The sequence below is a fragment of the Melospiza melodia genome, chromosome 1, assembly GCF_035770615.1.
Source record: "Melospiza melodia melodia isolate bMelMel2 chromosome 1, bMelMel2.pri, whole genome shotgun sequence".
Taxonomy (NCBI): Eukaryota; Metazoa; Chordata; class Aves; order Passeriformes; family Passerellidae; genus Melospiza; species Melospiza melodia.
Window position 1 is genome coordinate 123,291,601 of NC_086194.1, and position 26,851 is coordinate 123,318,451.

The following is a 26,851-nucleotide window of genomic DNA, read 5'->3' on the forward strand; positions in this document are numbered from 1 at the left end:
ATCTCAACTAGGGACAAATTTTGCTGATTGAGACCTGACTTGTGGTTGGGGGGAGAAGAAGAAAGAACTGAGAAATGTCATTTTTTTCTGGTAGTCAGAAAGGAACATCATGGACATTCTGTGGGGAAAGTGTGCTTGGTGTTGATTAAAGCCCTAAATTTAAAATCTGCTTTGTGTTTTGTTCCCTGATTTATTTTGCAAGAAATTACCAACAAGCCACAGACCCATTTTCTTTTTTTCTTGGAGTACAAAGGTATGTGACAGAGAAAAATCCCATGAAAGCATTCTAAGTTAGATTGAAGATTAAGATAAAAAAAATATTTGTCTGTCGTAAATATTTTTCCCCATTCCCTGAGGGGTTAGAAAATGCATTTCTAGAAGTTTAGGGCTATCAGTGTATGTTGATCAGTTGTTGGTATTTGCATCAGTCTCAGAAAAGATCTTCAGGTGGGGTTTGTTTCTGTCCCCTACTTTTTTAAAAATTTTTTCTCTCTTTTTCCCTTCCTGGCCAAAGAGAGGAACAGTTTGTTGCAAAAGTTTTGCAAGGAGGATTGGTTAGGTCAGCTTTCAGGAGTTGTGATTTGTGAGTTGGTGTTAACCTTAGGAGTGCATCAGTCAAAATTTTTTATTTATGCTTTTAGGTACTTAAATGATATCTGAGGCTCTGTACTCTGCCTCTGAGCTTGCAGATATGGGAAAAGCTGCTTTTCCCCTGAAAATAATTACTTTATGCACATTTTTGAGTATTAAAAGCTATATACATAACAATTTTACATGAAAATGGGAAGACTTCTTTTGTAATTACAGTAGAGATAAAAAACAGTCTGAAAATAGGAAAACGTAAAATTGTAAGACTAGAAACTAACTCTCACTATTCTAATAGCAAATATTATAGATGCCCATAATTTTAAGTTCTCTTTCTGATGTGAAACAGCAGTTCCAATTCCTAAGTAGTGCAGGGCAAAACATAGAGATAGAATGCTTTAGTTTTACCTGAAAACCTGATTTTTTTCTTTTTTTTTCCCTTCTAAGTATCTCTGGAAAATCACAACTGTTCCAGTGTCCCTGTGAGCTCAGAGAGCCATTGGAAGGGAGGTGGATTCATGGCAGGCATTTTCACCCACTGCCCTTTCCAGAAGTTCAGCTTGGCAGGGTTTGTAAAGCAGCAGCTAATGTGGCTCGATGGGCTGACACGGTTGGTTTTTTCCTTGTCATTTCTGGGCTTTTCCCACCAGGCAAAGGCCGAGAAGATCCCACTGCTGCTTTGTGTAGGCAGAGTAGATGTCAGCCTTCAGCAATAAATTCCTTCTGTTTTGTCATCTTTAACTTGTTAGCTTGTGCTGATTTTTTTTTTTTTTCTGAACTGTCATTTGATACATTAACAGATCTGTCAGAGATATTCCCTAACCAATTTTCTTTTAGATTAAAGATTCAGATTTGAAAGTTGTTTTGCAAGCATAATGTAATTCCTTTCTGTGAGCTCATTTATTGCGCTGCGGGACTCAGCCCCCGTCTTGATTCCCGCATGAAAATAAAGCTTAAAAAGCTGTTTAAGAAATGGTCTTCCCAAAGTGGAAACTTGTTTTTTCTCCTTGGCTCTGCGTGCATTTTTTATTGCTGCTTGCTCAAAAATGACCTTGAAAGTAGCTTGATGTCGACTACCTTCTTAGCTGTATTTCCATAACTTTTATTTGCTCAAAGTCTGAGAGGACAGTGCAGAATCTGTACAGGTAATTCAAAACAACTCCTCTAATCTTGATTTGATTCTTTGATTAGTATTTTTGTCTTGTGGACCCAGTGGAGCGAGGAGTTTTTAACAGCAAAATCCTAACTCTGCAAGTCAGTGGCATAGGTCTCACTGACTGTAAAAAACATTGGAATTCAGTCTTTGAGCATAAATGCGAATTGGAGCTGTCGTTGATGGTAACTTAGATTAGTATTGATTGCTTTTATCAGGTTTTTTGAAAGCATGCCTGGAATTTTGCCTTCTGTCACAAAACCCAAAGATGTGTGTAAAGAAATATTTGTGTGGGAAGGAGAGGAAAAAAGCCCAGTAGCAACTGAGACACCCAGTGCAATCTGATTGTGGCTGGGTGCAGCCTTGCTGGGGAGCATTGGAGCAGGGATCCAAGTCATCCCTTATTTTTTGTGGTTGCTGGCAGAGTGAGCTTTGCAGGAAGCACACAAGGTGTTGGGCAGGCTGGGTGCCTGGGAGGGATGGCAGCCTAGGGAGCCTGACTGCATCTCTGATGCTCCCTACCCAGGCAGAGCAGCTGCCAGGCTGGATGGTGCCCAGCCAGCCTTCACTGACTCCTGATCCATCCAGGGATATCTCGACAGTGAGTGAACTGGGAGAGTCTAGCACCAGCAGTAGGCCTGTACTTTAAAAACCAGTTAACTGGATTCCACCTTCTCTGTTTCTAGCTCTTGCTTTACAGAAGTGAGAAATCCAGCTCCTGAAAGTGCTCCACTACTGATAAAACTATTGAAGAGATTCCACTGCTTTTTCCTGACTGGTTTTAATTCAAATGCATGAATAGCTAAAGTGTGTTTTGCTATTCTCCATGCCACACCATTCATATATTTTACTTTCCTTTGCTGTGCTGTCTTTTGTGCATAGGACAGGAAGGCAGAAAAGGCTTGTAACAGTGTGCCAATGCCTCTGAAGATTAGGCAGTTTCTACTTTATTGGCTGAGAAGGGCTAGATAACAGAAGTTTGATGTGAAGGTTCTTTGAATTGTCAAGATCTGTGGATACTCTGGTTTAAATTAGCGTTGTGAAATATATGCTGTTGAAATTTCTAGGATTCCCTTTATTTACTTTAGCTTGTAGTCTCTGAAATGTGTGCTCAATGCCTTCTACTAGAAAACACCCTTTAAAATATGCTGAAGAGATAAAAGATTTGATGGCAAAATTAAGGATTAAATCTGCTTCACTGGCTTGGGGAGAGATGCTGTGATTAACATTACATCTAATCACAGTTCTTCATTCCTTCAGTAGCTGCTAACTAATGTGTTCGTTTTGTGTGTCTCTTTTAATTGCCAAAGTAGTTCAATTGATAATACATCTCTTACCGTGTAAAGAAAAAGGCTTGTATAGATAGAAAGCAAATCTGTGTCTCTGTGATTTTTTTTTTAGCTGTAGCTAGGTTATTGAGATATTATCAATAAATCTCACGACAACTTGATTAGAAGTTTTTAGGAACCACATATTTTTTTGCTAATGCAAAAATATGAGCTTGATACGGAAACTGTCTTTAGATGTAAACATGAATTTTAAACTAAAAGTTGCAGGAATTAAGTAATTTCCAGACTTAACCCAATTCATCTTCCTTGAAGTTGGTTTACAGTGTGTCTGCCAATGTTCTCCAGAGCAAGTTCATCAATGCTAAAGGCTTGCAGCAAATGCACAGTCCGTCCTTGGATGACCACACTTTACTTGAGAGTGGTCACACTGGGGACAGCTTAGTTTGTGCATATTTGATCACATTGTAATGTGGATATTTCTAATTGAAGAAATGATTCTTCAAAGTACAGTGCAGGTTTTCAGTGCCGTGGTGGAGGCAGCCCTTGGCAGGCAATGAGAAAGAGATGTATGTGATGGGATGGGATGGGGAACTTCCAGATGGATTGAGTGTCTTTCCATAGTGATGAGCAGTAGGATATGACCTAAAGGAAGTGATGAAGCAATAGGTACAAAGCACGGCTGCTGGTGTACAGATGTGTTCAGTGAGTATCTTGGTGTGGGTCAGAGGTTGCCATGCTGGTGTTCAGCTCCTGTGATGTGTCAGGTTGCTCAGAAACTTTGCTGTGGATACTTGGTGGAAAGATCTGCTTGTTGCTGTGCTGCCATGGCTAATAGTGGTAATAGAAACATCCAAGTTTGGGTGTTTCTAGTCGGCTGAGAATCCTGCAGAGTGATAGGGGAAGAAGGTCAGAAGGGGATTCTTGGTGGTACAGTGGCAGGGAAGAAGTCAGGACTTTTGCCCCAAGGAGGAAAACACTTTTTCTATACCGCAGAGTATTGACAGATGATACAATCTCTAATTTGAGCAGCCCCCCCCCCTCCGTCCTTATTTTTTCAGTTCTTAAGGACAATGGGAAATAAGCTGCCCACTCTGCAGCTCTACCCATGTTGCTGTGTTTCCCACAGTCATCAGCAAAAAATGTTTGGGGTGTTTCAGGAAGGATCCAACTGTGCCTCACTATTATTTTAGCGTCACTGTAACATTGCTGAATTTTGAATTAAATTACTTGAACTCTCAGTCTGTTAGAATTTTGCTCAAAAATTGTGCTTTGGGCTGAAATGCATCATTCTTGTTTTCAGGCCAAAGGCAAAATACTTTCAGAACACTTGATTAAAATTCCACGCGACTGGCTGAGTTCTTGAGTATTAATGGCAGTACAGAAGAGAACTTGTTAAAATATTGTTTTCTTTTTGCCCATGTTTTTTGCGTACTTAAAATGACACTTTTTAAAGAATTTGACCTGAGTGACACAAATGCTTTTGAAATTCATGGAGGTATTTACTGTAAAATAATGAAATAAGAATTTGCACCTGGTGAGAATTTGAAGCATAAAAAATGTGCAACAATTGACTCAGTATGAATTTTTTTCAATAGTTGCAGTTTCTGCCCTGTATATTTGTTAAACTGTGTGCTTGGAGACCAGCAGATGCAAGACCAAACAAAGCATGGTGATTTGCACTTTTATTTTGTTGCCTAGAGTAAAATGCTTAGGAAAAAAAAAGTAGCAAGATATATTTTACTTTTTACAAACAGCAGAAAGATATCTTTATATCATGTTGAATAGTTGGTGACTACTGAAATAAAAAAAAAAAAATCCGAAAAAATACCCTGATAGGTTTTTCCCAATTAGTGTTGAAAATTAGAGATTGCTAAGTCTTGTCAGTAGAGATCGGGGAATGACCAAGCTTTGCACGTCCTTGGGGTTACGCAGTTGCAAATCCTTTCAGGTCCATTCAAGCTGGAGGAAATGTGCTTCCTTCTACCCAGGAAGATCTGGCACTGATACAGGGCTGTTTATGCCCTGATAATGGTTTTGTGCCTATTGGAATGAAAACATTTTTCTTCCGTGTCTGAAAACAGGAGAGCTGGTAGTTCTGAGATGCCAAAACCTCTTGAACTTGAAATACTTTTTGTTAATAAATGTAAAAATTCAACTTAATTTAAATAGAAATTTAGCTTCATCTAACACAGCTGCAGTTTCTAACATTAGAGGAAGTGACAAATCTTTTTTTTAAATTAAGAAAATGAAATAAAGTTTGGGCTTATGTACAGGTAGTTAATAACAAGCTTTCATTAAGTGAAAAATACATTTCAGAGTTCTTTTGTAGTGCACCTACTTCATTTATGATCACAAGGTGATGCCAGCTGTCTCAAGGGCATTTCTAACTGTTTTAACCTTCTTAGTGTTTGCAGAGGGCAAAAAGCAGTAACACTTTGTTTGGTTGTGATACTGAGTCACAGTACCAAAGTGAATGGGACCTCTAAGCCTTTAAAATTCTTCTCAAGCTCAGGTCTCCCAGAATTTGCAAGTGATAAATGGAAATTTAGAATCAGAAGAGGGCTAATAGATACTTGGGTCATAAATTCCTTTTTATTATAATGAATGATAATGAACGATTTGGTGTGCAGACTGAGGCTGCACATTTATGCATGCAAATTTAATTAGGATTAAACCCAAGAGGATTTTCATTTGCTAGACAGTTGCTTCAGGTTGAAAACTAGTGATATAAAAGAAGTTCAAGGGGAGATATTATTTAAGGAATCATATTAAGGAGGCATGAGGGAAGTCTACTCTGGATCCTACATCAGTAAGAACAAAAATGTTTCATTTTGTTGGTATTGGGGCACATCATAAGTGACAAGTGACTGAGGTCCCTGGTCTTTGTCATGCCAGTCACACTGCCAGTGCTTCTGTTATGTTGCTCTAAGCTAATGCTATGTCTTAGGCAGCATAAAAGTAAAACTGACAAGACACTGAAGTCTTTAATAGCTGTGGCTTGTATTTACTTCAGGTTTGAGCAAAGATTGTTCCCAACTGATGACTTCAGAAAAAAAGCTAGTGTACTGGTAAAAGAAATAACAACCCCCAGACCAACAAGCACAATGATGCAGACTCCTCAACGTGTGGAAAAAGCTTTGGGTGAACAAGAAAGAACTAATTTCATGGTCTGGCAGGTTTGTTGTTCCTTGGCAGCCTGCCCATCTGTCAAATTGTGGCTCTTTTGCTTTGGTGCAAATGCTGTGACAATTTCTGGGCAGATTCTTGAACTGGCCAACAGTATACAAAAAATCAATACTTGCAAGACATGACTTGACAGCAGAAATATTGATTATAGTTTGAAAATGCATGGTAGAATATTCAAAATTACTTACCTTTCATATCAAGTTGTACTGTATGATGCTGAAAACTAGCATGAAATCTAGTTTTCTTTTATTCCACTACCCCTTAGTTTGTGCTGATCAAAATAAGCAGTAAGTTACTGTCAACATTGAAGGTATTAGAAATACCTGTGATAGATTTTTTTATTTTTCCCCAGGAACTAATTTTTTTTTTCTTCAAATCCGTGAAATCTGTGAAAGGACCAAGCCATAATACTAGGAACCACTTTAGGGCTGGGATGTAAGCTATGAAACGTATTGAATTCACCAATGTTTTCTCTGCTCAGGCTGTCAAAGATGATGTGCACTCCTTTGGGAAACAAGGAAGCACATTTATAGGAATGTCTGGTTGGGGCTGAAAACTTGAACTTCTTCAGTTTCAAGCATCTGCACCCTGACCATGTCTTTGCAGCCTTATCCTCTCCTTAGTTTTCCTATCATTTTCTATAGCATGCTTCATATACTTGGAAATTTAATTTTTTTTTAGAACCCAAATTTTCTACCTTCCTTTGGAAAAGAAAAAGCACTTTTTTAAAACCTTGTTCAAATTCTGTTACATTGGGCCTATCAGCCTGGCTTTGTGCTGGTGCTTGGGAATTTTAAGGAAGACATGTAAGTTATGCCAGACACTTGCTCCTTAACCTTCACAAACTATATTGAGGAAACTAGTTGTGGGAGAAAAGTGCAGCTGGTGCTCATTCTTGACTGAGCAAGCTTTTGCTTACTTTGGTTCCAGCCTGAGTTTAATGGAATTTTATTAATCTGTAGTGTTATGACTTGATTAACTTTATTAATTTGTAGCGTAGTTATTTTCAATACATTTCTGAGCACACAATACTAATTAGCACATCATCGAGCCTAAGGGAGACCACAGTAGGTAAAATACTTTTGCTGTAGTACCCTGTCTGCATTATGATCCTCATTAATAATGCTGAGTGCACATAAGCAACTGCAGAAAAAAATATTTGGCAGAGAAGACTTTGCCATTTAGAAGAAGGGGCAAGGTTTCGTCCTCTGTAGCTTGTTTGTGCTCTAACAGCTTGTGGAGTTCAAACAGAATGTTTTCTGTTACATTAACTGGTGTAATGAACTTGTTTTGTTGTCCTTTTTTCTGGGGCTCCAGTTGGATTGCTTCCGTGTGATTTGCAAAAGCTTGAGTGGATCAGAGCTGTAAAATAATCAGCAGACTGTTCTGAAAGCAAGAGGTTGAGTGTTCAGCAAATGGCTGCAAAGTAATCTGTTTTACAGATAGCCTGAACGCATCCAGGGTCTGATGTGGAGTATACTTCAGCAGACCAGGATCTTTTGCTTAGGTTGGTGAGCACTGCAAACAGAACAGCAGTACCTGGAAAAACCACAAAACTTATTCTCACGTGTGTTAGCAAAACTGTCAAAGAGTTTAAGTTATTCTACTCCAGCTGGTGCTGATGAGGTCTGAGCATCCAGACTGTTGGAAAAATGCAAGCTGCCAAGAACTCAGGAGGATAAGAAGTTTAGAAGGTGGACTGTAGAAAGACGGAGAGGATTGTTTACATAGTCTGGAAAAGGGTGTGTGATAACAGCTCAGGTAAACAAAAGTTGTAATCAAGGTCATGACTGATGACGAATGCAGCGAAGAGGACTGAGAATTTGTAACTTTTAAAGTAATTAAGTGTCAGAATAGACTTGTCAAGGATGTTGAGGAATAGCCTCATTGGAAGCTCTTGAGAACAGACTAACTTAGTATGTTCTTACATTAAAAACTGATTAAATTAAATAAATGTAATCTTCGCTGCCTAGTATTTCTGTGATTGACTCATTAGCTTTGCTCTACAGCATGAAAAGAAATAGAGAATGGGATTTAGGAAAAGATAATGCTCTGTCATGGTAGAGGTTTATTTTAAATCTGAAGTAGTTTTATTTAAATATTACAAATTTAAATTAATTACAAGTTTACAGATGTTCTGCTAAAAACCCCTAAACATACTACATAGTTAAACTTCATGTTTTGCTAGCAGAAATTCTCCTCTCTGTTGAGCTACAGAAACAGGAGTGTTCAGTTTTCAAAATAATTTCTAACTAGTGGCTTGCTACCTAAGCTTACTGTGTAAATTGTGGTGAAGCTTTCAGCTTTTCAAGTGGGTTAATGCTGCAGCTAACAAACTTTAAGCAATGTCTCCACAAAGTGGATTATAAGGCAAGTTGAGTGTTAAACCCACATTTCTTGCTGACTGTAAGAACAGAGAATTAGTACCTTAATTCCTGTAATTGTAAGTTAACAATTTCAGCCCATTTATTTTAGGGAAACCAGCCTAGATATTTGATGTGATTACGGGGTAGGATTCTGATGAAAGTGTATGGAGAAGGTTAAAATAGGGGTGCTTGTTAGTAAAATATAATGAGAGTAAATCTATTGGGCAGGCTAGGAATCTGAACCCAAGCCTGATAGTTCCAGGGTTTTTATTTAGTAAACTCATTTAATCCAAAACTTGAATAAAACAGAATAACTAAATTAAATCTGTGCTATTGAAAACAGTCTGAGAATGTTACCAAGAATGTGACCTCAACTTGTGTGTAATGCTATTACATATTTTATGCATTCTAATACTGTGACATTTTATTACATTTTGTCTTTAGTCTGTTTGGTTCTCCTGAAGTGCATCAAACTGTTCTGAACAACTGTGTACTCTGTGTATGTTTTCAGTGAAGGGAGAATCCATTGCTTGTGAGCAAACTTCAGCATTCCCAGCTTGTTAGGAGCTGCCGATTGCCTTTGCATTTCTAAAAAATGCAAACTTGCAAATGAGATTAGACCCCTTCAAGTATTTCTGTGTTCTCAAAAATGACACAATAAAAGCTCATTGTTAGTGAACACATCAGCTCTTTATGTTTTTTAAGTCAGATCTACTTTGTTCACTTGCAAATTACTGCCTTATTACACTCAGCACAAAAAAAGCCAAAATACTTAGGGAGCAATCAGGCTGTTGGCATCGCTGAATGTCTCGATGTTGCTCACTGAAGTCTGGGTTAGAGTCTTCATTGTATGCACTGATGAACAATCCAGAAAACTTTCTGAACTCAGTCCTTGGCTTGCTTCATATAATCTTTTGTGTTCATTTCCCATTAGTCTTCTTTGAAAGAAAAAAACCAACAAAAAAAAACTAACAAGCACCTCCCTAATTTAGCTAGCTTTCTAGAAATATCAGACAGATCAGTGAATCTGGATTCAGGAAGAAGCTGTCTTAAACATGGCATTTCTCTAAGAGTTTTGCCATCCTTACTGTGTTGATCTGGATACCAAAATGTATTGTCTTTGTGTTTCTTGAATATATTTGGTGGTGTAGTGAAGCCCATGTACAGTAGAACTTTCATGTGCATCCTTCTGTTTGTGCAACTGTTTTTAAAAGAAATTATTTTAATCAGCTATGCCTTTGCAGGGAAGATTTTTATTCTTGGGACTGTCTCCCTTCATGTACCATCTGTAAAAAGTAGTTTTACCCTGTCTGTCACATTGTGAGGATTCATACAGTTTAGGATGGTCAAAAACACAGATCGTGCATGTGTTTTGCCAAAATGCGCAAGTCCACTTATCTTCTACCCAAAACCCAGTGATTAAATACTATTAATCTTCTGATTGAACAAAATCATTAATCAGAAAATGCGGTTGAGGTTTTGTTGGCATATACCTGTACAAAATGCAGCCAAGGGTCCTGCATTGAGAAAACTTGAATAGAAGGAAGGGAAAAAAGAATGTCTAAAAAGACTTTCATAGATGGCACAGAAAAGCATGTGATTTCCATATTTTCATTTAGTGATGAATATGTGCTGTGGGCTGAGCATGAAGAGTAAGTCTAATGTTATACTGCACTGATGCTGCTCAACATGGACAGGATATCTGAGCTGGACAAAATGCTCAGTAAGTCCAGATGTGTCAGACTTAGTGCATAGTACTATGGAATGATTATAATTGCTGTGATCTGCTTGTGTGCAGATCAGGTGTATCCAGAATGAAGCAACAAATATGCATTGACTGCAGTTAGAGTTACCAGAATCCTGCAAATGTCCGAAATCCTTGAAATAGTGAGAACTTCAGGGTGTTTGGTAACCTATATATGTAACAAAGTTAAAACTTACAAACGCACAAACTTGAGTCCTCAGGAAAGATTATGATATTTACATCAGCAACAAGGAGCTTGTGAGGACTTCTGTATAACCAGGTTTAAAGCAGAATAATTCCCAAAGAAATGTAGGCTGTATGCTCGACCATTAACTTTACAATAGAAGGATAGCTGTCCTGGGTAGAGATGTCTTTTACTTAAGCAATACCTGCATGAATTATCAGCACTGAATCTGCCCCAATAAGCTGCATGTTCCACCTGTCCCTGTTCATTTGAGGAATCCGAGTCAATTAGGCATATTGAAGCACATAAAATAGAAATTACCTCATCCACCTTAAGGCTTTTTGCCTGTCGTCTTTTCCCCTGGCATTCTGCATGCTGACCTGTTTATAATTTGAAAATGTTACAACTGGCTTCATCATGAACAAGCCTTTTCCCTGAATTTTGCTGGAACACTGATGCTATGTTCTTTACCATAAGGTCTGCCTGCTAGCTGTACATACAACAAATGCATCTACCCTCTGAATTACTTCTTGTCATGTCCTGACAGATTGAATAGTGTAGAGTGTGGATGTGACAAATTCTGCACTGTCCACATTGCAGGTCACTTTACTAGGAATGTAATTCCCTCCATTTCCTCTGAGCTTGAGGTCTTTTGTCTCTCTAGGAAAGCTCTGAATGACATAATTCTGACAATATCCACTCAGATTTTCAGTTCTCCCTTACTGAGTTTTAGTCATGCATCTGGCTGAAACCAGGTCCTTACAAATGAGAGCAACTTGTTTAAACTTCTAATGAAAACATTGTGCTTAGCTTTTGTGCTGAGCGGTGGTGGAACCAATTGTTATTCTTTCTCAAGGTCAAATTAACATCTATACACTTCATTTTCTGGCATTGGGGTGTGTGCGAATCTCTGGTTTGAGGCAAATGAGCATCTGAGTAGCTGGAAAATAATAAAGGAGTTCACCTTACCATGAAAAGAGCTGGCCAGCAGTCAGAAGTAAATGAGTTTAGTTTAAAAATTCTTCCAGCCTTTCGCAGGACCACCGTAGTCTCTTGCAAAATGCTGAGCAGTAATTCCCATGGTTTTGCATGGAGCACTTGCCTTCCTTTCTAGTGAGAATAATTTAATAAATCCAGTTTTATTTATCATTTGTGCTGTACTTTAGATAGAAAACCTAGAAAGCTAAATGGATGAAAGGTGTAGAGGGTAAGTCCTATGAGGAGGGACTGAGAGGGCTGGGGTTGTTTAGCCTGGAGGAAAGAAGGCTTGGGAGAGGCTTTATCACTCTCTGTAACTACCTGAAAAGGAGGGTGTTGCCAGGTGAGGGGTCAGCCTATTCTCCCAGGCAACAAGTAGTAAAATGAAGGGACATAGCCTTAAGCTGTGCCTGGGGAGGTTCAGGTTTGACCTCAGGATCGGAATTTCTTCATGGGAATAGTTGTTAAACGTGGGAAATGAACTGCCCAGGGAAGTGGTGGAGTCACTGTCCCTGGAGGTATTCAAGAAATGACTCTGTATGGCACTTGGTGCCATGGTTCACAATGTTGTAATCAGTTAGAGGTTAGATTTGATGGTCTCAGAGGTCCTTTCCTAAGGTCTAAATGATGCTGTGATGGCCTTAAAAATGCAAATATCATTGCTAAAGTTTCAGTTTACTGAAATATGTTATCTTCTGATGGAGTTTTATGTCAGTTATGGCTGCTTGCATTTCACACCAAGATGTGATGTCACTTGTTTATCTGTAAATGGCTTATTTCAGTGACCGATTCTGTGGTTGCTCATCTTTATCATACCTACTTACTGCTTCCTACAAGGCAGAAAAATATGTTAGCAAATGTTTGGTTTTCTGATTTTTTTTTGGGGGGGAGGGGGGTGGAGAAATGAGGGAGAAGGGAGTTTGTCAGAGCAGCCTCTAAGCTTTTGAACTTGTAACTCTGAGTACCTGGCTCTCCTTAGTAAAAGAATAAAGAGGAACAATGTTCTTTGAAGATGCAACTTGTTTATTTGAAATTTGCCTTTTTAAAATTGCATTTGTTGCAGATGCTTATTGTTTCCTAATAAATCATCTCCAGCACTATCCTTGATCTTCCCTGAAATCAGTGGCTGCATCTCTGCAGTTTGCCTTAAAATTTAATTGTGGTAAAGAGATTCAGAGGTGAACATAGTCATCTAGGATCTGAAGAGATGCAGTACCTTGCAGGACAAAGCTGACAACCTCTTGCTTTTCATTTGGTCCTGGGGCAACTCGCTTGGATTGAAGTGCTCTATTTTTCAGTCTGTGGGACCCAGAAAACTCATCATGAGATAGTGTTGCTGATCCTTTGGCACAAGTCTGTTGACTGAAGGTTGTTGGAGGCAAATTATTTCACTATAGCAAATTGAAAGAAGTGGCAGGGTTACTGTATAATGTGAGTGAAGGTAATGGGTGACCTGGGAGATAATGGGTAGCTCTTGAAGATAGGCTGCGTGAGCAGTAATTAATACTGAATAAGAAAGGTTTTGTGTATCTCTCGTTGGAGAGCAGTGTTAAAAAAGGTGCCCTCTCCTACCACTGAGCATTCTTGTGGAGCAGGAAAACAGAAGTAGCATTTTTTCTTTGGCTCCAGCTTTACATCTGGAGATGTATAGCACACATACTGCACAAGGTGAGAGAAGCCTGTGCAGAAAATGTCTTGCTGGCAGAAGAGCCTTACTGGAGTAGTCATTAGGATGTCTTCAGCATCCTCTTCTGCATCAGATTTAGGTGTATTGAGATCAAGGCATCTGACCTAGTCTGGATTTAACATAAATGAAGTCAGGATTCAAAATAATACAAAGTTCCATCTCCCTCCTATTAAATTTCAAGTATATCACAATTGAAAATACACAGTTTGTTATTCAGATGGTGGTGCAGAGGGTTAGAATTTAGCCAAATTTTCAATAGCTGAAGGCAAGTCTTAAATAACACTAAAACTTTTCTCCAGGATTTCTAGGGTAGTACAATTACTGGCCAAAGGCACTTGAAAGGAATATTGAATGTTGCCTTGTTAAATCACAGAATTGTTTGGGTTGGAAGGGACTTTTGGAGGTCATTTGGTCCAATGACACTGCCAAGGCAGGGGTCACCCTGAGCAGATTACAAAGGAACTTGTCCAGGTGGGTTTTGAACGTCTCCAGAGGGAGACTCCATAACCCCTCTGGGCAGCCTGTTTCATTGCACTGCTGCCCTTGGTGTGAAGAAATTCTTCCCTATGTTGAGGTGAAACTTCTGTTTTGGTTTATGGCCATTGCTCCTTGTCCTGCTGCTGAAGAGTGCTGAAAAGAGCTTGGAACCCTCATCTTGGTACCAACCTTTGAGATATTTATATGTATAAACTGTTAAGGAAAGCAAAACTTTAATATTGCGGTCTCTTTTTTGATGTATATTGTGGATAATGAAGTAAAAGAATTCACACAGTTTTACTAGTGGAATAGCAACTTTCACAAATATTTCACAAATACAGCTTGATTTTTATTTTTTACATATTCCTTTCAACAGAAGACAAAATATTTTGATGCCTTACTGTTGCAACACAAGCTATTCTTGTGTCATAAAAGTCTCTAGCTTTGATTTTAGCCCACTGGGTTTAATTCTCTAAAGACAGAACTCCTCTTTCCAAAATTGGTTGTTTTTCAGAGTTACTTATGAGTGGAAGTGGAGTATCTTTGTTACACCATAACCATGCGAGAAATAAAAGCTTTTTAGCTCATGAGGGACAGCTGGAAGCTGACTGAGAAACTGTGCTTAACTTCTGTCACATACAGTATTCTAGAAATTTTATCAGTAGCCTTCAAACCAAAGTAAAATGTTACTCCTTTTAGTAAAAGTGAAGGATTCCTGGTCTGGTAACTGTAATCTTGAAACTTAGTCTGTTGTTACGCTATTCCAGTGCACAAGAGCAAAACTCTTTGAAAGTACACTGAAGTGTTTGTATGAAGATTAATAAGTGACAAGCAAAATATCCCTTAGACATTACAGAGACTGCAGAAGAAGTCTATAGCAAAGGTCTAAAGTTCAGTCCTTAAATCTTTCGAGTCTGGAGTGTCCTGTTCAGGCCAGTGGGGCTGCTGCTGCAAAGAGCTTGTGTAAAATGCTGATTTCCACACCAGCTGTGTGTGCTCTATGCGCCCTCTTTGATTCTGACAGTGGGCAGTTGTCCCCCAGGGTTTGATCAATTCACTATGTAAGGGAAGGTTTAGTATCTGAGAGAGTTGTTTTGCAAACTCTTGTGTTCCTCAGCATAAAGCATCCAAATGTGGAGTGAAATAACAGGGATACTGCTGCCAGGGTGCCAGCTTTTCATGCCTTACAATATGGCTGATAAATATTATTTCTTTCAAGGCCTGTTTCCTGCCATTTTGAACCTGGCCAGCAATGCTCACATCTCCACCAATGCCACCTGTGGAGACAAGGGACCGGAGATGTTCTGCAAGCTGGTGGAGCACGTCCCCGGACGGCCCCTGCGCAACGCCCAGTGCCGCGTCTGTGACAGCCACAGTGCCAATCCCAAAGGCAAGCTTCACATGTTTTGGATCTTGTTTGTTTCATGAGTTTGTGTCTTTTTTTAACCCTTACCCTTGAATGCAGAGTGTATTGGAGTCAAATGTGTTTTGGTTTTAGTCTGTCGACTATGGGAGTGCAATTACCTTGGAGCAAAAGGCTGACAAAGTGTGAGCACCATGTATGATCAATGAGCACTGCAAGATCCAGTGACAGCCTTTTTGTCTGAGGGCAGATTTCAGCTTTTACTTCTTTATGACAGGAAAAGATTGTTCTCCATGTGAAACAAATATGCTGGGTCAGAAAACTTCAGTGAGATTTATTTTCAAGAGATGTTTAATTTTTTTGCTTTGAAACAGAGCAGCACCCAATTTCCAGTGCAATCGATGGTACCAATAACTGGTGGCAGAGTCCCAGCATTCAGAATGGAAGGCAATACCACTGGGTGACCATTACCTTGGATTTAAGGCAGGTGAGTAACATTTATGTGTGCATCATTAAATGGATGTAGGATACAAGCCAATACAAACTGATTGCAGCTCTTCTGTGTTTAGATTTAAAAAAAACAGTTTTTAGTAAAAACTATCTTCCATCTGTATCAATTCCTTTGTCTTGGTAACTTTCCTCTGCCTAACCTTCTGTCTTTTCCTCATGCTTCTGTCTTTTCCTCATGCTTCTGTCTTTTCCTCATGCTTCTGTCTTTTCCTCATGCTTCTGTCTTTTCCTCATGCTTCTGTCTTTTCCTCATGCTTCTGTCTTTTCCTCATGCTTCTGTCTTTCCCCCATGCTTCTGTCTTTCCCCCAGCACTCCTATGATACTGTTTTCCTCCACCTTTTATTTCTTAAAAGTTGCTTGAAGTGTGTGTTTTCAAGGACTTATTTTTAAACAGGAGTATTTTCAGGGTATTGGCCAAAGCACACATTTTATATGTGAGGATGCATCTGACTGATTCCGATCATCATCTTGTTGGAAGGAGCACTGGAAAAACATGTTCTAAACTATATCTTCTAAGAACTTTTGCTGTCTGCTGTTCTGCAGAGCTGGGGTTTAAATTTCTGAAACAATGATTTGTGACCCTAGGGAGTCTGGAACTGTCTGGGCAAAGTTGTTTCCTCTGTTTTGGCCACTCTGTATAGCCAAACTTGGAGGGATTTATCATTCTTAGACAGGAGCATGCTAAACTGTACAGGGAGTTTGCTAATTTATAAGTTTCTCTGCTAGGCGTGAGAATCAGAAATCTCCTACCCTGCTCCAAGAATAGATAAAGTAATTGGTGAAGAGATTAATTTTTCTTGGCTTTTTCTGATTGTTTTGCTTTGAACAGATCTATGTGCTGGCCTACCTAAGTTGTTTGAAAGTCATAGCTCAACAATTCCTTATTAATATGGGGATGCCTCCCAATTCTGGAAGAACAGCTTTATTACTTACTAAGAAATGCTTACTTGAGGTGTAGAGTTGGTAAGAAGCTTCTGCAGGATCTCTAGACCCTGCTTAAAAGTCATTTTAAAGATTAAAACAGAGGGTTTAACTTTGATGTTTTCCAATAAAGCATAGATTAAGCAGGTGCCTAGTTTACTCTTTAATTAGAAAGCAGAACTGTTAGGGTAATGATCACAGGGTGTCTTTTTCAGTGACAGAAGGTTTGGATAGGATGTTAGTGTTGTTTGAAGAGTTAACTTTGTGTTTGGTTTGTAAATGGACAAACAGGAAGGAAAAATGAAGGAGGAGGTGATGCCCTTAGTTTTTATCCTCCTAGAACAATTTCACTTTGGAGACAGACCAGCTGAGCTGCCCTCTGAATCATTTGTTCTTCAGTCTTAGTGCTGTTGATGTTTCAACAAATACATATCTTTCCTTTCCTGACCCATGCTCAGTTTCACTAATTCGATTTGAAAAGTTTCCCCTAAGGGGCCTTTCTTCTGTTTTCCCTAGAGAGTTTGAGAGAGAGAAGGCATCTAAGGCTATGCAAACTGAATGTAAATTACTGCTCTGTGAGAAAGGATTTGGTTAATAGAGATGGCTTGAAGTCAGTGAGTTATTAGAGCTGACTTGGTGTGCTTACTTGAAACGAGTCAGCACAAGTAAAGAAAACACAAAAGAAAAGCATATAAAGGACCTTAGTTATTTTAGCAATTGTTTATTTCATATATTTTTTTCAGAATTACTTAAAATAGGACTTGTAAAAATATTCCTGAAAGTCAGTACCAGTGTTCAGTATAATTTGATCATTGATACATTTCTTTTGCATTTCAAGCATTGTGCATTAAATCTGTCAAGTACCATAATAAAGTAAACAATTCCATCAACTTTCCTTGCTAGAGAATAGAATATATTCAAATTTTTTGTGATGTTAAATATCACGTCATTAATTATGAGTGGTTTTTTGTGCAATTATCAGAAGTTCTAGGACTAAGAGGAATTGATTGTTACTTGGGATTATTACTAAGGCACAGTTTAGTGATATAATCCAAGCAGTTGGGTTGGTTAGTGCTGAAACATACACTTGGGTGGCAAATATGGGGAAGATTCCCAAAGCTGGTGAACACTGACTCCACACCAGTTTTCCTAGGTGAACGTCTATGACTATTCATCTCTTGGCTTCAAGTTGAAGGGAATAGAGGATGTTCTTTTAGGATATATCCTACCTTGTTCTTATGTATGTAGTCTAAAATGAGCTGTACTACAGAGTAGTTTGATGGGATCTCAGTAAGAAAAGAAGGCTAGCTAATAAAATTGGCATTGAAATTGCCGTTTTTATCTTTCTCCTTTGCAGAATCTGTGCTATTTGTAGCTAATATAGCATTTTAGAAGGATAGTGGATGCTTATGTTATGATTTTCTAGCTCATACACATCCTGATAACTAGGTACATTTACTCTAGTGTGCCTTTCAGTCTTTCCAGGACCCACATGTATGATAGCCTTTCCTTCCCACGCCCTACACCACTGCCTCCTCCCCCTTTCCATTAAATGTATGGCAATGATCCAGAACTGGGGAAAGAGCAGTGTAGCAATGAGGTGTAGGATTGATGTACAAGACACTAAGATGTGATTTATGACCTTGTGCTTCCTACACTGGTAGTTCTACAGAAACAAAATACACAGCAGTGGTTTTCTATAAAAACAGTATTTTTTTTTGTCTGAGTTTGACTCCTCTGGGCAGTTGCACTGTGAAATTACAATTCTAATAAATCCTGGCTATGATACATTTTACTGGTGTGATTGAGCCAGCTGTAAAATATTACTCTGTGACACCATTAAACAAAGATGACTTACCTCAGTTTTATTACCATGCTTTGGACTTTTAAAGGTATTTAAATGAATTCTGTATCCTCAGTGTAGCAGAAAGGCAGATGTTGGTATATCAAAAAGTTCTTGAATTGCAAAACAAGACTAGTTCTTGTTGGAAGACCCATAGTATCATGTTGAGTTGAGAAAACAGCTCCACTTCTGATTAAGTCATAGCTTATGAATATTCTATGAGTACTGGATTACCACTTGGAGGCTGATGTAGGAGTAATTTGTAGTTTCTGCTATTACAAAGTAAAAAAGAATGTAAATATTATAAAATGATTTTTCTAGAGCTTTCATCTTGAAATCAATGGGCAAGAACAGGTTTCTGTAACAATACATGGTTTGCTGATGTCAAAAAAAGGTATTCTGTTGATTGTACAGGACTAATGCTGATTTATTGTATGTGGCAAGCTTTCTTAAAAGCCTTTTGTGGCCTTGTAAAACTGACATTGCAAGATTCAGGGTGTTCATCTGTATATTCTTATGATAAAATTCTCAAGTAAAATGAATTTCCCTTCAATTCCAAATTAATGTTTACACATAATGAATCAAAATCTTGAAGAAAAGATAATTAATGAGACCAGAAGTTCTTCTGGATTTAGTGTATTTTGCACTTTTAATGTCACAGAATCGTCAGAGAAAAATATTGCAAACAATTGCTAGGCTTCACAGTGTCTAAGAAGATGAAGCTGTCTTTTAACTCTTAAAATGATATTTCTTTAAACAATATAAGCTGGTAAACATCCCTTCATCTAGTCTCCCACTCTGAGAGTATTCAAGAATGATGCATTTGGTGTTGCTGGATCAGCATTCAGGGAAAGAAAGTTTTTAGAAAGTCTAATTAAAGCAGAAATTTCTTGTTTTTTTTAGCATTGCAGCTATGAAAAAGGTTTTTTAGTGGAAGTTTTTTGGCTGATCTTAAAAATCAGGATTGAAATTCCTGTAAAATGGCACTTTTAATATATGGCTTGGGAACTACTAACTTGCTCTGACTTGCCCTTTTTGCCCTTGTAGTTCAATAAGGCAATTAGTTCTGAGCAAGTTATACAGTCAAACTAAAGTATACAAATCATTAGCTCTTGCTCAGGTTTATCACGTGGCTGGTTGGCGGGTGCTGAACGAACATGGAAAGTGATAAGAAACTGCCATTGATGTTCTAACTTGAAGAACTTATAAAAGTCAAATTCTTTTAAAAAGTGCTCAAGGGAAAAATCAGTTTTCATTACATGGATTTCTTGACCTATTATGGGTTGCAGAGTCTGTGGGATAGGAGGTCTATTACAGATATTCCTTTAAACATCTTCATCTGTGAACATTGTGAGCACCTTGGTCCCTTTCTCCAGCTTCATTCCCTTGCTGGGAAACATAATCCCTGGGAATACAGGTTCTCCTGGTAAGCTGTCTTGTGACTTCTAAAGTTTGAGAACATTTAAACAAAATCCTTTATTTATTTAAGCTATATTATTTTCAGGGGCTGACAAATTTTCCTGAGGTTGTTGTTATTCATTATCCTGTCAATTTGCCTGTGAAGTAAAATGGGATACCTGTGAGCTATGTGTGTACATGGAAGACTTGAGAGGAGATTCAGTTTGTTGAATTATGCATTGAATTTGTGCACAGTTGTGGTGAAAATGTTAATATTTAACTGTCTTTTCCCTCCACTCCCCCCTCACCAAGGAACTTGATATTTAAAATAAGTTTAACTTGCATAATCTTGTGAATACCTTTTACAGCAGCAGTTAGTTTGTGATGGAGGATAGCTTATTGTTACTGGTTGGAACTGGATTTAAAACTAGCCACATCAGCTGCAGACTATAATGGGTCTTGAAAAATCTCAAAGTAATCAAAAGTAGATCATTTGTTGTTCAGCCAACTGTGTAATAAGTAGGGAAGCAGTTTAGTTGATGACAGCAAGCAGAGTGGGGAAAAAAAAATAAATAAAGGACATATGAGAGTTTTTGAGGGAGATTTTTTACCAGGGCATTTGAAAAAGGTTTGGTTCCAGTCTTGCATCTTTTATGCATTTGAAAAAGATTACTGACTTCAAAGGAACTTGGAAGTGCATAGCTGTTTCCAAGCCCAGTCGATAAAACTTTTCTAGTTTTAATAGTTTTGTTATGTTCTCATCTGTGATGGAGGAAATACCCATACAAGCAACTCCTGTCACATACAAGTGTATTCAGGTTTTGGGTACTGAAATGATGGTACACCAGATTCTGCTTGGTCATAACTGAGTGCAAAGCTCAATACCACTAACTGAATCAATGAAATCCAGATTGTGTGTAGGGGGAATATAGTTGTTTGGTTTGAAGTCTGCCCAAATGGTGTACTTTGTTCCTTTAAAACCATGTGTTTTGGCTTTTATTTTTCAGCTGAAGATTGTTGGCATGATGCAGGTTTTATTTAAAAGGCATTCCTCTCTTCATGGAAGCTGAATTATAATTCTTGATATTCATTTAACTTCGATCAAATTTTAAGGTTAGGTGATACAACAAAGGATTCACAGACCACAGAGAAATTTTATTTCCAGGACTGACTAAAGAGTGAGCTGGCTTCTCCTTTTGCCTGCATCTGCTTGCATTGCTGAAGGGTCACAGTAAAATCCTCATTTTCTATAAATTTTCATATTTATTGCAACAACTAGAAATGTTCTATTTGTATCTGACTGATTTTAACAGGATAAAACTGGAGTGCCTGTAAAGAAAGTCAGACCAAATGAACATTGTAGTTTAAGTTGTCTGATTTAAAAAACAGTAAGATTGTTTTACTTTTTAAAAGTTATTATATGTAGTAAATCAATGGAAGATAAATATCACCAATTTTTTTTCTTCTCATGTGTCCAAGATCTCCTAATCAAAGCTTTGTTCACTTAAATAATATTTTGTCTCAAAAGTCGTTTCCTGAATTGCATACACAACACAGTTACTATTTATTTTTGTGAGTTTATTTCCCCATTTCGCAAAATCAAAACCTGCTTTCATGTGGCAAGTATTGTTCTTGCCCTGGCTTTAATCTGTACTACAAAAAAAAAAAAGTCCTAAAAATTTAAATTTATAATGTATGAAAGGACTGATTGCAGCCAGATTGGAGCTCAGCACAGTATTAATATTGCACATGCAGGCAGGAATTATGATGATAATAGCAGCTGACCAGGCAGCCTGCTCAAGTGGACGTATATTTCTCTGAGATGGCTGAAAAATACAGAGTTTTTCTTTCATCTAAACCTGGCTTCTTACTCCAGTGCATATGAAACATTAAACTCCTCTGTAGAAGCCTTATGAGTTTGCAAATGCAGCCTTTTTGAGTGAGGTGATGTAGCAGGTACTGGCTAAGGGAGAACGTGGTGGCTCTGCAGTAAATGCTCTTCAGTGTTCATGTCTGATGCTCTTGTGAGCTGCGGGCCAGTGCTGGTTGTCTGGCTGCATGACAAGATAATTTAAAAGGTGATATGAACTTAATTACTGCCCTGCCTTATCACAGAAGTGCTGAACAGTCCTGTTGTGTGCATGGGAATTTCACTTTGGGTTGTCAGAAAAATAGTCAAGATAGCTGCATAGTTCACATACATCTCAATGTTACTTAAGAATATTAGCTCTTTTTATCATGGTTATTTTTGTCACGTTCAGCTTATTTGTCTCTGTGTATTTTTAGCAGTGACTGTAAGTAGTCTTCTGCTGAAATAACTTCAACAAAGGGTGAAATTGTAATGCAAAGAGCTTTTCAACATAGGGTATAAAAAGTTTTTCAGAAATGTTCTTACAGAGAAGATTACATTCCCTGCTACATTGTAAACCAAAGAGCTTTTTGGTCTATATCTATAAAAAACCTCACAAAAACAACCAACCAAGCACTGAAAACAAACAAGAAAACCCAACCAAACTGTACTTTTTTGAAGCTCTCAGTGGTTCAGAAAAGCTAAACATTTCCCACAGATTGTTATACCCAACTAATTCTGAAATATGCAGTATAGATATAGATTTCAGCTATTACATCAGCGCGAACGGATGCCCTGGACACAATTAGATGGACCTCTAGTCAAACATTTGTGCAAAAAATTTATCCAGTTACTTTACCAAATTTTACCCTCTGCCCAGGCAAGCTGTATCCTGCTTTGAAAATTTAAATTTATTACCCAGTTGGCTTCTGGTGGTGTTTTACAGTACAATGAAGTGTTAAAATTTTCTTGCATTTTTTTCTCAGGTCTTTCAAGTTGCATATGTCATCATCAAAGCCGCTAATGCTCCACGACCTGGAAACTGGATTTTGGAACGCTCCATAGATGGCACGGAGTTCAGGCCATGGCAGTACTATGCAATTAGTGATACCGAATGTTTAACTCGTTACAACATCACACCAAGAATTGGGCCCCCAACTTACAAGAGGGATGATGAAGTGATCTGCACCTCCTATTATTCCAGACTAGTTCCCCTGGAACATGGAGAGGTATCTTTGTGTTTGTAGCTTCAGTTTGTGATTAAGGACATGGAGTGATAGCAATCTGAAAACATTTGAACTGCAGTTACAGAATATATCATCCTCAGCACTACCAGGTCATCTGTTATTCTTTTAAATAACATTATCTTTCTATCATGTAGTATAGCAAACTTCTAAATCTTGGGATGAAATGTGTCTTTGGTTCTATGTGTTCCCATTACTAAACTCTTTGTTCTCTCTTTCCATATGATTTGATGGTAGCAATTAGCTGTGAATTATTAGTTCCTTTATCCCGAAAAACTATAACAGAGACTCTGTGTTCTGCCAGTTTTTTCATTTAGTAGGGAAAACTCCTGTGTTAGGAGCACCTGGTTGTGTGAGATAAAGCAGCTGACACTGTTGAAGTGCTCAGCACAGCTGGAACTCCTAAACAAGCCTTGTCATTGTTTCAAGGATGTAGCATAATTAAAAGGGCTACGAATTGTGCAGTCTTGCTGTTGATTGTTCTTTCTTTTAGTAAACTCTATTCACGGTACTTGTGTAATTTATTATGGAGAGACAGCCACACAATGAAATGATACATTAAAACCAGTGGTTATTCCATCGTGAATGCTATAATGTGTGACTGTGATAATAAGCGTGGTGTTATCCCATGGAGGGTGCTAGTAACTCCTAGCTTCATAGAAATCAATATGTTTTTATTTCTTGGTTAAAAAAAGGATTGGACTGTGTGTAGACATTCACATAAAATTAAAACTAACAGCAAGAAAAAAAACCCAGTGAAATTCAGTAAAATCACACTTACTTTAATTCAGTGTTTATTGCAATGTTGTGAGCATGTGATCAATATAAAATCAAAATAAAACTGACAGATCAGATGAAACAAAGAAACCTAAACCTGTTTCTCCATACAATGAACCAGAAAACCCTTATTGACTGTATAGGAAGTTGACTGTATAGGAACAGTGCTGCTTGTAATGTACATTTAGTAGGCTGTAAAACTACAGCTCCTGGGATACCAGAAATTCAATTTAATGACTTTTTTTTCCTCATTCTTTTTTTCCTGACGGTACATATAATTAATTGGGCTACACTATCAAAACACTGGGGTTTTTTTCTGAGTGTGGTGATGGAAAAACATAACACAAAAAATTGGAAGAATTAAATTTCTGTCTTCTATGAAGAACCTCAGAATCTTTTAGATTGGAAAAGACTTTTAAGGTCATTGAATCCAACTATTACTCCTACTAATAAGGACTAAGGTCATTGAGCCCATTGAGTCCTACTATATGAGTTCAGCATTGCCAACTTCACCCCTAAACCATCTTAAAGTGGCACATCTTCATGTCCCTCCAGGGATGGTGACTCCATCACTTCCCTGGGCAGCCTTCTCCAATGCTTGACAATCCTTTTTATGCAGAAAACTTTCCTAGTTTCCCAACTAAAACTCCCTTGCACAATTTGAGGCTATTTCCTCTTTTATCACTTGATGCCTGAGAAAAGAGGCCAATCCCCATTTGGCTACAGCCTCCTGTCAGGTTAGGGAGTGATAAGGTCACCCCTGAGCCTCCTTTTCTCCAGGCTGAACACCCCCAGCTCCCTCAGCTGCTCCTCCTTGTCCTTGTGCTCCAGACCCTTCACCAGCTCTGCTGCCCTTCTCTGGACACACTCCAGCCCCTCAATGTCCTTCCTGAACTGAGGGGCCCAGAAGTGAGCTCAGGATTTGAGGTGCGGCCTCACCAGTGCTGAGTACAGGGGGACAATCACTGCTCTGCTCCTGCTGGCCACACTGCTGCTGACACAGGCCAGCAGGCCATTGGCCTTCCTGGCTACCTGGGCACAGCTGGTTCAGATTCAGCTGCTGTCAACCAGCACTGCCAGGGTTGACAGTGCTGGTTGACCGCAGCTGGGCAGCTTTTCTGCTGGGCAGCCTTCCAGTGACTCTGCCCCAGCCTGTAGCACTGCCTGGGGTTGTTGTGACCCAAGGGCAGGACTCAGCACTTGACCTTGTTGAACTTCATCCAATTGGCCTCAGCCCAGCAATCCAGCCAGTCCAGATCCTTCTGGGGAGCCTTCCTGCCCTCCAGCAGATAAAGGCAGATACATAAAAGCTGTCATTCACAAAGGACAGGCTGCTCCCTTGTAACTGAATTGTCTGTCAGACAGGAACATTGCCTGCACAGAATATTTCACAGTCTACGTTAGTGAATCTTGAAACTCCATGGAAAATATATGTATTTAGAGCTTTGTAGTTTGTTCTAGCCAGTCTGTTGCACTTAAGAATGGCCCTGCAAATCAGCTGATCTCTGTAAAAGCCTGCCTTGTATGCAGCATTTGCTAGCATCTCAGTTTTCTGCCATCAGCTTGGAATGTCTTGATGTGAAATAACTGTTAGGGTAAAGAGACCACATATCTAAATATGGATGCCATTAATAACATCCTTTATTTTGCCAAATGTGACATTCTGCCAGTTTGGCTGCTAGGTTTTTCTCAGGTTTGAAGAGATATAGCTGCTTGGCTGTAAGTTCTGTTGTTTACCTGATTTATACTGCTTGAAGATCTGCTTTTGGCAATTTATGCAGTCAGTTTATGACTCATGATGAATTGTAAGGCATCAGCTGTAGTTGTTTGAAAATGGTCTTGAATTATGAATGACAGGTAAGCCAAAAATACATAACATAGAAATATCAGTGTGTATAAGCTTATATAAGCAATATATTAGACAAATGTAGCAGTGTACCAGGAGTGTACCACTGTCCTTTCTGTTTCTCCCTTTTTCTGCTTGTTAAGATTCCTCTACAGTCTCTATAAAGATTTAAGTGTATTGTTACAGAACTTCTATTAATAGAATTTCTAGACAGTAGAATTTCTACTGTTCAAGCTTTAAACTTGAGAGTAAAAAAGTGAGTCATAATTTATATTTCATCACTTGAAGGCACTACTTTTGAGTAATGAGACTATATATTAGACAGGAAAGACAGTGTAGAATGAAGTGGCGTGTGACACATGGCCAATTGGTTGGGACAGGCATTTTTAAATGTCTGTTGTCTAAGTGATAAAAAGCAAGCACAATGTGTTACAAATTCTAGTGCCATGGTTGGGTCCTGTTGTCTTTGCTGAGAAAATCAAAGGATTGCAGCAAGCCCAGCAAAAATTCTATGTCTGTACTGAAAAGTAGATGAAACTAGGATGTGGTGCACCATGCTGAAGTTGTGCTCATCTATAGTTGAGTATATATGTGTAAATTCTTTTCAGTAAAAGGAGAACAGTGAAATTTGAATATTTGACCAACAATTTCTGCCTTGTAATTCCCAGCAGAAAACCCAACTTGTGAATGAATATGTCACAACCAATTTGCCTGAAGAAAACAGACTGAGATGTGGTGGGCATGTTCAGTCTTCAGTTGCATAAAACATGGGTACAAAGAGGAAAAACATTTTCTGCATGTCTGTGATAGGATCCAAGAAGAGTTTTGAAATTGCAACAAGGAAAAACATGGTTTAAAGATTAGGAGCATTTCTAACAATAAAGCTGAAAAGGCCTGGAATACATTGCCTTGGAAGGTTGTAAAGTCAGCACCAACACTGGTCTTTGAAAATGCGTTGGTCAAACATCTAAAAAAGCTCTAAATCCTGCTTTAGCAAAGGAAATGGACTAGAAGAATTATCTGTATTTCTATGAGAGCTGAATATTATATCAGGTGGTGCTAATTTGCAGGATAAGACCTGGGAAACATTTTGGTTTTCATAACTGTTATTCTGCAGTTGAAAAATGGATGGGGTATCAGAAAAATAGAAATCTTTGAACACGCTGTGTTAGGATATTAAGAAGGAATGGTGCTAATCAATAAATGTCAAAATTAAAATTTTGGGAATGTGACCTCTATTACAAGTCTGTAATGCCTTTTAAATAACACAATTACTCCCTAGGGAGCCCCTATCTCCATTAGATAATTAAGATTTTTTTAAAAATAATCATTTAAAAAATCTATAACCTGTAGGAATATTTTCAGGGGAACAATTTGACAGTACTGGACAAAGTTGAAACCATCAGTTCAAGAGTAGTTTATGAGACAAAATTACTCCTCATAAATGAGA

General features: G+C 38.4%; 1 protein-coding gene across 1 annotated transcript in view; it reads left to right on the forward strand.

Moving 5' to 3' along the window:
* LAMA1 (laminin subunit alpha 1) overlaps window positions 1-26,851 on the forward strand; it is a 108,667-nt gene that overhangs the window by 14,437 nt on the left and 67,379 nt on the right. The window contains exons 3-5 of the mRNA XM_063149871.1: window positions 14,869-15,039; window positions 15,387-15,499; window positions 22,521-22,763. Of these exons, the coding sequence (XP_063005941.1) occupies window positions 14,869-15,039; window positions 15,387-15,499; window positions 22,521-22,763 (527 nt within the window). The remainder of the gene's footprint in view (window positions 1-14,868; window positions 15,040-15,386; window positions 15,500-22,520; window positions 22,764-26,851) is intronic.